Source organism: Pocillopora damicornis, chromosome 12, assembly GCF_964200805.1.
Source record: "Pocillopora damicornis chromosome 12, jaPocDami1.2, whole genome shotgun sequence".
In the NCBI taxonomy this organism is placed as follows: Eukaryota; Metazoa; Cnidaria; class Anthozoa; order Scleractinia; family Pocilloporidae; genus Pocillopora; species Pocillopora damicornis.
In genome coordinates this window covers 15,522,032-15,534,244 of record NC_142681.1, presented here as the reverse complement: position 1 = coordinate 15,534,244, position 12,213 = coordinate 15,522,032, and the positions used below count along the sequence as shown (strand labels likewise).

Here is a 12,213-nt window from a genome sequence, read left to right as displayed (position 1 = left end):
AACCAAGCAATCAATTTCTATAAATGAGAAGAGACCTTCTAAATCTGCTTCCCAAAAAAGAAATAATACTGAATAAAGCAATAATTGCATAAGATGAAAACGGTGAGGGAAAAGACAACAGCCCCACCCTCCTCTCCCCCTCTCCTCCAACGTTTGTTAATGTAAAACACTTCTCAATGACATTGACTTTTAAAACATGCAACTGATTTCTACAAATGGGAAGAGACCTTCTAAATCTGTTTTTTCCATAAGAGAATTAATACATCATCACTATGATGATTAACTAAAAACCTTAAGTGCATGAGGAGGAAATGGTTAGCCAAAAAAGCCACAAGCCCCACCCTCCTCTCCTTTAAAAAATAAAACACTAGGGTAGAGATCTTCTTAATCTGCTTTCCCATAAGAGAATTAATATATTATCACTATAAACAGAAAGCCTTAAAGGCCCATTTTCACCCTTAATGCAACATGCACCATGACCTATTTCCTGTCACACTAAACTCCTGGATTACTGAAAACCTCTTAAAAACATCTTTCTCAAGAGCCATCCTGGACATGTAGTCAATTGTTTTACATAAATACATTCACCATTCATCATTTTGCAGTTTCCTGCAGTTTTGAATTTTGTCTGTATTACATCAATGCATTCATCTGATTCCAAACCAGAATAAAATGTTTGGTATTGTTTTACACAGAATTATTTTGACAAGCTCACCAATTTCATAAGGGTAAATGCAGAAGCTATTTTGAGACAACGTCTAGGGTTATAAATGACTGACCAATCAGAGGTGCTATTTAAACAAAAGCGGAGGTTCTAAACAAAAACAAACGACCACCTTGCATAAAGGTTGGAAATGGGCCTTTAAGTGCATAAGGTGAAAAAAAACTGAGTGAGAAAAGGTAAAACACTTAGGCATGCACCCATAAAATACTTAAAACTTGCAAGTAATTTCTCTGTATGAGTAGAGACCTTCTTGATCTGCTTTCCCATAAGAGAATTACTGGTAATACATGATTACTATTAAACTCTGATTTATTGATTAACTGAAAACAATAGGTATGCAAGGTGAAAAGATTAAGTGAGAAATGCAACAGCCCCACCCTCCTCCCCCCCTCCAATCTTTCCTTAAGGTGATGCAGATTGAAATTACTTAAATTAAAAATGCAAGTAATTTCTACAAGTGGGAAGAGACCTTCTTAATCTGCTTCCCATGAGAGAATTTACAGTAATACAAGATTGCTATTATAATATAAATTGATTAATTGAGAGCAACTGGTGCTTAGGGTGAAAAGGATGAGGGAGAAATGCAACAGCCCCACCCTATTTTTTCAAGGTACACTGCTCAGTCATGCACCATTAAAATACTTAAAACATGCAACTAATTTCTGCAAATGGGTAGAGACCTTCTAAATCTGCTTTCCCATAAGAGAATTGATACATTATCACTATATCCTGATTAACTGAAAACAAATCTTGAACAATCTTTTGCAAAAGGAAAAGCTTCTCAAAATTCTTCTCTCAAGTAAGAGCTTTTATTGGTCAACTGCCTCAAAAATTTCTGTTAATAAACAGCAACCTAGAGCCATTTGTTGAAATAATCCTAAAACAAATTTGATTACGTAAACTGGCATGTTGAGTTCTCAGAATATGTACAAAAAATAGCTGTGAGTTTTGGTCTCTTTTAACCAGAAAATGATGAACAAGTAACATACCAAGTTAGTTGTCATAGACAGTCTTCTGAGCATGGTTGTTAGCTTAGCCATACACTCATAGGACTCAATATTTTAAAAAACAGCTGCCTAAACTTGGTGGCTTTATTGGTTTGTCTTCTTTTGTTGCTGTTGTTGCTGTTGTTGCTGTTGTTGCTGTTGTTGTTGTTGTTTTCAACAGTGAAGCTCAATTCTCATCACAACTCTTTCTCCATTAAATGTGCATTCTGGGGCTTCAGCATACAATTTATTCACATCAACATGAAAATTTCAACCAATTATTTTTAAGTTTTTCACCATATTGACATTTTGGATATCCAGTCAACCTCCAACGCCAACTCACCGACGTATAAAATCGAGTAGAGATGTCGGCGAGTTGCTCCTCAATCCAATACAACTTATAAGAAGTTAAACATACAGAAAAGTAAATGATATTTAGTAAAAAACACTGGTGAACATTGGTGAACATCGGTGAACATCAAACAGAAACTTAAACATTGGTGAACATTGGTTATCTCGTTTGCGTCTGAAACTGTTATAGTCATTGGTGATGTTTACCTTCTTTGTTTGCCATGAGGTTCTTATAAACTTTGTTGGAAGAAAAATGTTTTCTTTTACAAAAGATCTTTTATTTTTCTATATGTTTAACTTCTAATAAGTTGTACTGGATTGAAGACCAACTCAGCGAGTTGGCGTTGGCGAGTTGAACCGTCAGCGAGTTAACCGTAATTCGACATTTTGTCTTAAGCATCATTCCAAGTTTCCTTTGTGGTGAAAGTTTTGCCTTGACACACAATGCATTCAGAAAAACTGTGCTGCATGACAAGACAAAACATTTGATGCATCATGCCAGCAGTTTGTCTTATTTTGTATCCATAAAATCTTCGCAATTGTGAATTCCTAAATTTGCAAAATCAAAAGGAAAAAAATAAAATTCAACCAGCATAAAAAGTTGTGTTAATGCAGAAGCTACCCCTGCTTTACTGGGCAACAAAATGTCAGTGTTAGTAACTATGAAATACCATAATCAAATGGTAGATGCAGAGATGAGAGCAATAAATCTTCAGGCCTGTTTGGAACTGGTTCTTGTAGACTTCATTCTAGTCCTTTGCAAGCAGGGTCTTCTTTGCTGCAATATAAATGTCTATATGTTAATAATTACTATAATCAGAACTGTTAGAGCTTATAGACCTTATTCTTACCATTTTAGGTGATACAGAGAGACTCTACCAACAGACTTGTTCCACGTACCCAGAAAACAAGAAATCACAATCTCATGACCTTTTGTCAAGATATCAAACAGAAACTGGGTAACATGTTAGTTTAAAGTATATGTGGTGTTTACGGTTTAAATAACCACTGAGACGTTCGGTAGAAACACAACGATATTTAATCAACCTGTGAGACCGAGACCCGACTACAGAATAGCTTCTCTTCATAAGGACCGCGTGTGCATTCCGAACATTATGATTGGCAGCTGTCAGAAACACTACATCTCTCCCCTTCTTGATTGTAAACTTGAATACATGTATGTCTAGAAAAAATCGACTTAAGCAACTGAACTCTAATGATTAAGAACGATAAACTGGAACGTGTTTAGCTTGTCACAAAGTTCAACTGCAAGCTCCGAGTGTCAGGTTCTATTGCACAAGTAGGACAAAGTCTTTCAGTTTTGCAGGGAGCCTTGTTTGCCTCTGAGATCGCCGCAAGGGTGTAATTGGGCTTGGAGAACTTGATGACTTGTCTTGTTCTGAAGCTTCTGGTGACCAAGGCTCTGCTGTTAAATCTTCGTCTGCCTGCCCTTGTGTTATCTTTTCAGCATGCCTTATGTGGTTTGGGACAACTTTGAACATGGATGAGTTCCGCGTGATAGTTTTATTCCCATTGCTTGCTGTAACCATAGATCCTTTCTTTTCTTCAACCAAGAGAGGTACTGGACTGAACGGGGAGCTTAGCTTGTTGCGCTTTGGTTGCTTAATAAGGACTGTGTCTCCTAGCTTGATCTTGCTCTCTCTCACTCCTAACTTATGGTCTGCATATGCTTTCATCTTCAACTTCTGTTCTGCATCCCTATCTGTCATGTTCTTCTGTTTCTCAAGAACTAGTGGTGTCACTTCTGGTAGCGTAGTCTTGAGCTTCCTGTGATTAAGTGCTTCGCACGGCGAAATGTCAGTGGTCGAATGAGGTGTCGCCCGATACTGTCGTAGAAACTTGTAGAGTTCTTGTTTCCAGCTCTTGTGCTCAACGGTAGCGGCTCTCACGCACTTTTCTAGTGTCTTCATGAAACGTTCCGCTTCGCCATTAGCTCTTGGCCAGAGAGGCGTGATTTTGCGGTGGTGAAAACCCAGATGCTCAGCAAAGTTCTTGAACTCCGCGCCATTGAAGGGGGGTCCGTTGTCACTCTTTAAGACATCAGGAATTCCTTGTCGAGCGAAGATTGAGTCAAGCTTCGGGATGGTGGATCTAGCAGAAGTGGATGTGACGATTTTAACTTCTGGGAAACGGCTGTACTCGTCTATGACGACCATGAGGTACTCTCCTGAAGGGAGTGGTCCAAGAAAGTCTATCGCAAGTTCTTTCCAGGGGGCGTTTGGTAGCGGTGTCATCTTTAGAGGTTCGAGTCGTTCTGCCTTACTAGTAGTTGTTGCTTGGCATGGTAGACAGCTGTCGACTTTTTCCTTAACCATCTTGTCTACACCGGGAAACCACACTTTCTCTCTGATGAGGCGTTTTGTTTTTACCATTCCTTGGTGTCCAACGTGTGCTATGTCTACAGCTCTGCCTCTCAGTACTTTTGGGACTACAATCCTGTTTCCTCTCAGTACAATTCCTTGATAGGCCGACAGTTCGTCCTTCACATATTTGTACTCCTGTACTTCGGGATGTGTCCAATTGTCAGTCCCGATGGCCTTGATAAGTGCTTGGAGCGAAACGTCCTTCTCCAACTCTAACTTGATTTCTTGCAGCGTCATTGCTTTTGGCACTGCCTGGTTGCATACATAGTTCACGTAGTCTTCTGCAATGCTGCGCTCCTTGCTTTCTATGTTACTTGGATGGCGGCTCATGAAATCGGCTGGATTCTCCGCGTCCTTGCCAGGTCGATAGGTGAGTTGGCAGTTGTAAGGCATGAGCCTCAGCTTCCATCTGTCGATGCGCGCTGACGTTGGCTTGTGACTGTTAAAGATACCTAGGAGTGGTTTGTGGTCTGTGGCAATGGTGAACTCTGATCCATACAAATAAAGATGAAAATGTTCGACTGCCCAGACTACTCCTAGCATCTCCCTCTCCGTTTGAGAGTATCTGCTCTCGACGTCACTGAGTGCTCGGCTAGCGTAACTGATAACTTTACCATCCTGCACCAACAATCCTCCAAGTCCGACAGGGCTCGCATCGACTATCACTTCACTCTTGAGTTTTGGATTGAAGTACGACATCACGTGATTCTTGATCAGGCTGTCTTTCAGCTTGTCGAATGCTCGTTGCTGTTCGTCGGCCCACTGCCATGACTTGTCCTTCTTGGTTAACAGTCGTAGAGGAGCAGTTATCGTAGCGTAGTTTGAAATGTAACGAGACATATTGAGCCATTCCCAGCAGAGACTTCACCTCGCCGATGCTTTCTGGCTTGCTCATGTCAGTGATCGCTTTGATCTTGGCTGGGTCTGCCTTGACTCCATTCTTGCTGAAAATCTGTCCGTAGAACTTAATCTCACTCCTTGAAAAGGAACATTTCTCCTTGTTCAGGAGTACGCCATGTTGTTTCAGCCGTTCCAGTACACCACGGAGGTTCTCATCGTGTTTTTTCTGAGTTTTTCCATAAACGATAATGTCGTCGGACATATTCTTGCATCCAGGGAGGCCTGTGAGTATTTCTTCGATTGCGTTCTGAAAGATCTCGGATGCTGCGTTAATTCCAAACATGAGGCGCTTGTATCTTCGGAGTCCGACGTGTGTGCTGAATGTGGTAATGTAGCGGCTCTCTGGGGCCAGCTCCAGTTGGTGGTATCCAGACGAAAGGTCTAACTTGCTGAAGACTGTCGCTCCGTTGAGGTCAGCAACCAGATCGTCTATGGTCGGCATCAGGTGTTTTTCTCGTTTAACAGCCTTGTTGGCCTCTCGCATGTCCACACATATTCTCACTTCACCAGAGCTTTTGGGGACTATGACAATAGGGCTCACCCAGGGTGTTGGGCCCGTTACAGTCTCGATGATGTCTAGCTCTTCTAATCGCTTTAACTCCATTTCGACATCCTTTCTGACATGGAAGGGTATCCGACGGTGTGGTTGTTGTTTGGGTGCAACGTTAGTGTCTATGTGAAGCTTGATGACTTTCCCTCGCACTTTGCCGATTCCACCGAACAGGCTTTCCGAATCTCCGTTAATGGGGGACTGGGGACTGGTCTCGTCAGGTTTGACTTGATTGATGATCTTGAGCACACCAAGTTTCGTAGCAGTGTTAAAACCCAGGAGGTTTCCTGAAGCACCTTTGATGACGTGCAAGGTTGTCCATGTGCTGCTGGCGTTGGCGAATATTTCGGCTTCGATGGTTCCCAGAACAGGTAGGGGTGTGGATGATCCGTAGGAGAAAATTCTGCGCTTGGAGGCTTCTGGTACCTTCCGTTGGTATAACTCCCTGAAGGTGCGTTCGTCTATGAGATCGACCGATGCACCGGAGTCGACCATCATTTCGATTTGCTTTCCATCGATCCTGACGTGGCAAGTTGGTTGCTTGTCACCGCCTATAGTGTATACGTATTCGTCATTTTCAGCCGTGTCTTCATGTGTGACGTGTTTTGCTGACTCAGGTGGATTTGTTCTACAAACACGAGCAAAATGGTTTAGTTTGCCACAGGAGGTGCACTTCTTGTTCCTCGCGGGGCAGGAGTCTTTGTGAGGGTATGGTCCGCCACAGTTCCTACATTTAATATTCTCTTTTCGGGAGTTGCTGCGATTGCGTGACTCGTAGCGAGTGCGTGACTCCTGGCGAGGTTGTTGATGGCGCTGTTTCCCTTTGAGATGTGTCGAGATTCCTCTCTTCTTAAACTTTACCGCGTTTACGGTTTGTTCGTGATTTTCTAACTCCTTTGCTTGTATTTCGCTTAATTCTAAGGCTCTACCAGCTTTCATGAGGCCGTCTAAGTCGAGGTCTTCTCGCAGAGCTTTGCGCCGTAGGGAATTCGATTTACAGTTCAAGATAATCTGTTCTTTGATTTCTTTGTCTGGATTTGTGAAATCGCAGGTCTTCGCTAGGCTTCTCAAGCGTGTGTGAAAGCAGTCAAGGTTTTCTCCGTCTTTTTGCTTGGCTTGCCGGAAATTGTACACTTCGTACGTTACGTTGACTTGCGGAGAGAAGTGAGCAGTTAGTTTCTCGACGGCCTTTTTGTAATCTTTGTCTCCACCGACGTCTTGGAGCGTGTCGAAGATCTCGTCGACTTCTGGACCGCCGTAATGCAGCAAAAGGGCTCTCTTCTGCGTATCATCGGAGATTCCCATTCCAATAGTTAGTCTCTCGAATCTTCCTAACCATTTCTTCCATCTTGGGCCTGCATTTCCATCGAGGTGAACTTCAAACGGTGGGAAGTTTGGTAGAGAAATGGCCATGATGTTTACGCGGGAAAATGCTTCGGAGATAGCTTTGGATTTTTCTGTGGAAATCACTACGGAAATCCCGTTAAATCCTTTTGGTTTTGTTGTGTGTGTGTTCTATGATCCCATCCTCGTCGCCAGATGTGGTGTTTACGGTTTAAATAACCACTGAGACGTTCGGTAGAAACACAACGATATTTAATCAACCTGTGAGACCGAGACCCGACTACAGCATAGCTTCTCTTCATAAGGACCGCGTGTGCATTCCGGACATTATGATTGGCAGCTGTCAGAAACACTACAGTATAGACTTGCCTTTTTCAGTGAACTATCAATATTTATTCTCCTAATTGAAAAATACTAAAACCAACTTTAGTTATCTTCAGGGAATGAAAGGTAAAATGTAACCCTTTTAATTCTGTCAATTTAACATACTAATTTTTTAAATTTCCTCATGTGACATGAATGCAATAATAAGATTTTGGAATAATCAAAATGATATTCATAATAACATTGATGGTGATGATGATAATGATGATGATGATGATGATGATTACGATGATGATGATGATGATGATGATGATGATGATGATGATGACATGAAAAGAACTTGAAAAATAATATGGATTTAAAAGTCAATGTCTGTAAGTTAGCCATTGTAACTCAGGTCTATGTTCTAAAATAACAGTTAAAGGAAATACTTTCTCCAGATTTTAAAACCTACCTTCACTCCTAAAGTCAATTCTCACGTCATCTCCAATCAACATAAAAGGAGCCCACTGCGAAACTTTGGTGAACTTGTTATTTCTCATCCACTTCATGGTCTGGTGTAGGGATTCACTGGCACTTTCTCCATCAGCAAGGTGAACATAGAATTGGTTCATGAGTTGCTCCGTTGCTGTGTCCTCCACGGCCCACAGTGAAACTAACACTGAGCGAGCACCGGATCCAAGGAACGCACGAGCTATGCCAACCACACCTTCGTAGTTGACTTGACCGCGGCCACTGTGACAACAGCTAAGTACCACCAATTTAGCTCGCAGTTGAACTTTTGAAATATCCTCCATGGTCAGAAGGTAGTCTTCTTCTTGTGGAATACCAGTGCCGTCGGTTCTACGGTTAGGAGCTAAGGCAATTTGTCCCCTTTCTGCGTTACCACGAGCGGCAATGTGGATTAGACTCACACTGTCTATTCCCTCCAGTACCGCCTGCTTAGTTGCGTGCTCTCCTATCAAAGGCTGGACACCCATCAGTCGTCCAACCATTTCTACTTCCCTTCTTGCACAAGGAAGTGCAGTGATGTCCTTGGGAGCTCCTTTGTACAGCACCTCGCCAACCTTAGGATCGCCCACTACCAGTGCACCGGTGTGGCTGTGATAGTTCGCTGGACTGTCCTGAATGAGCTTGAGAGTTGTCAAAGAAGGGGCGATACGGATCCTGAATTTCTCTGTTAGAAATTTCTTGCCAGTCTCTTCACGCAAGGCTGCAAATGGGATTCGGAACATGGACCGCTCAGGAACAATGACGATTTCAGGCCCTGTAAGTAAATTGGCCACAGGAGCAATAATCAATTTGTAAAACATATTGAAGATCCCTGTCGGTGTCTGCAGTTTCATTTCCTCGGAAAGGGGCTAAGCTCTCATCATGATAATCCGTGTCATCCAGTGATCGATCTTCACATAGCTCTCTGGGTAACACTCCAAAGCTGCGGAAGCTTTTGTTGAAAAGGTCATCCAAATCAACAACATGCTCGGCCATCAAAGTGGGGATATCAGCTTCTTCTGCCTCTGAGAAGTACGTGTCTTCACCCGGTTTCAAAATCGCAGCACGAACGCTTTTCTCAAAATACGAAAGGTACAGATAGGTACAGTTACTTTCGTCATTAATGAGCTTTTTAACCCCAGACAGTGATAGCAAATCTGCTGAGATGGGGTTTACTCCAGGAGAGTACTTGGTTGCAATCAAATCTGCCAAGGCTCTAGCTCGCCCCAGTTCTTCCACGGAAAAGGCCTCGTGGGGACTTCCGGTGTTGAATAGCAATACGCTGAAAAACTTGTACAATCCACCCTTCTCCAAAAAAGGTATTGACCACTGTTCATTGTGTTTATTGAAATTTCGAAGCTTTTCAAATAATTCAATGCATTGTAATAGGTACGAATGTGCTTCCTGAGTCTTTGAGAGTGCAAACTTCACACCCGTAAGAAAGGAAAGGACGCGGTACTTCAACAATTCCCAGTCACTGTTGCTGCTTAACAAGAGTGCCCTCTCTAAATATTCCTCGGCTTTGATCAATTTACCGAGAATATAGAGTTCCGTTCCTAGGTTACAGTTAACCATTACTATTTGAACCCTTTCGCCAATTTCTAAAATGATCGGCAGTCCTTTCTCCAGATACTCCACTGCCTTCTCATGGTCTCCCAACTTGGAATGAAAGTGTGCTTGGTCCAGGTAACCAGCCGCTAATTCTTCTCTTCCGCCAATTTCCATGCTGATTCCGTGTGCTTTCTGAAAATATTCATTTGCCGTTCGATTGTCGTTGACACTCAAAAAATAATGTCCTAATCTACGGTAACATGCTTCTTCATCCTTTTTGTCGCCAGTCTCCTTGGCGAGGAGGAGCGATTTCTCGAGATATTCTTTTTCGCTCTGAATGTCACCAAGAATATAAGAAAAAATTGCTAGACCACGATAAGTTATGCTTGCATGTGCTCTGGCACCATTTACTTTTGTGATATCCAATGCTTTCAGAAAAGCTTCTTTTGCCTGTTCAAATTTTTCTTGTCCAAAATACGTGCATCCCAGTATGGAAGTACACCATCCTTCCTCTTGTGTGTCACCAGACTCTTGAGACATGACAAGAAGTTCCTGGCTGCATCGTTCGGTATTTTTTGAATCAAGGATACAAAAATATGCAATTTTCAATCTTTTTAAGATACCAGAGTAGAACAATTTGAAAAAATCCTCTTCACACCACTCTGAGTGATCCAAAAGTAACATGAAGCATTCCTCGAATAGTTGGATCGCTTGTAGAGGACGGTTAGTGACTTGCAGGAATTGGGCAACAAAAAAACCAATGTGGATGGTTTTAAGGTCTTTGATAAAGCTGTCCATCGCGGGCTTCAGACCCTGTTAGTTTAGGAGAGATGAGAGAAACAGGATAAACTGACAAATGTTCAGTAAAGATGTTTTAACGCGCAAAGTTAAAAGCCCCAAAGAAAAAGAAGGGAAGTTTTACTTGGCTCGAGTCAAGATTTTTCAATTTTGCTCCAGCAATGGAGAACGTAGATAGAGTTCTGCTTCATTTCAATACAATTAAAATGCAATAATGATAATTAACAATAACTGGGGAGGTTGAACAATTAAAATAATTTTCCCGCGAGCAACTGAGGAAACATGATGTTGATACGTTGGTTTTATGGCCGCCTATGTTCGTTGATTACTTCAGGAAAAGTTTATTCGCTTACGGTTTAAAGTATTTGATACGGTCTCTATGGTGTTTAAGTCCATTTGAATATATACTGGTCAATATGTAGTGCATTCTGTATTTACAAGCATAAGTATTATTCGTAGGTTAGTGCTGTAAATTTTTTTTCTCTAAAAGTTTGGTTATGTCCTTGAACCTGTCACGAAACCAATTAAGTCCTTGTTTAAACTTCCTCGCATGACACTAATAAACGAGCTTCAGGCTTCTATTTCATAAATCAGATCAAACACTGAAAACGGATTTACTATTTTTGAGTTTGGTTTGTTGTGGATCCGTTTTCAACAAAGAGGTGAGTGTGGCTAGTTACAGAAATATCATGCACCGGCCAACAGCTGGTTGTTTAACCCTTTCACCCCTAAGACTGACTAACATCTAATTTCTCCCCACAATGTCACCTCTGAATCACACATTAAGGTCATGAGAATAAAGGAAATGATCACCAACTAAAGGAGCTCTTGATTGTTAAACAAATTCTCCTTGTCAGTACCTTAGGAATGTATGAAGAATAGTATGGAGAATATGCATGTCAGAGTGTAAAGGGTTAAACACAGGGAGGGGTAATTTACTTTTTTGATTCTACTGTACAATTACGTGACAGTGGGTCTGAAATAACTTCTCAATATATATGAGCGTTTTTTAAGAAACAATTTCAAGCATCCTGCAGGAATCCATAAACACAATCAGATTTTCATTCCTGCGTATATATGTGTTGGCGTGACTTACTATTGAAATTGAAAATCATACTTAGATTTAGTCTCGTTAGGCATGCGCAAAGGCAGAGACTATTAGAAAATGAAATTAAGCCAGCGTTACTATATGTGCAACAATCACGCATGATTTCATTGCTAAATACATCTTGCTATGACAATAAAAAATTCGAGTCTGGTGGTTTACAGAATTGATCAATAAATCTCATTTCAAAACTTCCTTTAAACACATTGAAATAATCAGAATTTTCAGCTTGTTCAGATCGGACGAAACACATCTGCTGTGCTACGCAAAAGCTGAATCGAAGCAAAATTAAATAGGCTATGCGTTGCAAGTTTCCCTCATATTTGCAGACATTAATTAACAAAGTCCTCTGATATCGAAGGAATGTAACAGCCAGTAATGATGAACCTAGTTATTTGTCTTTTTTACCGTTAATTACATGGGTGAAGTAATAGTGGCTCCCGCATCATAACTAAACTGCAGTCGTTATCAAGATCCAAGACTCACATTGCGGTCTTTTCTCTTGTCATTCGATTCAGAAACCTTACTCAATCTGATTTGAATTCAAGAGCTGCGCAGTTACATATTTAAAACCATTAAACACGGTAAAATTACCATCAAAGAAAGAAAGTTGTCATATTTCAGTGTCTTGATCTTGTGATATAAATGAAATTAAACGAAAAGAAAAACGTACAAACAAGGAGGCTTGTTCTGAATCTCAGGTA

General features: G+C 41.3%; 1 protein-coding gene across 1 annotated transcript; it reads right to left on the bottom strand.

Annotated features, from left to right (window-relative positions):
• Positions 1-2,317: 2,317 nt before the first annotated feature.
• LOC149036697 (tetratricopeptide repeat protein 28-like) lies at positions 2,318-9,252 on the bottom strand. The gene is made up of 2 exons (XM_089189750.1): positions 8,018-9,252; positions 2,318-2,839 (listed from the first exon to the last, which is right to left on the bottom strand). The coding sequence occupies exons 1-2, from the start codon at positions 8,907-8,909 to the stop codon at positions 2,811-2,813; spliced, it is 921 nt and encodes a 306-aa protein (XP_089045876.1). The 5' UTR covers positions 8,910-9,252; the 3' UTR covers positions 2,318-2,810.
• Positions 9,253-12,213: the final 2,961 nt, after the last annotated feature.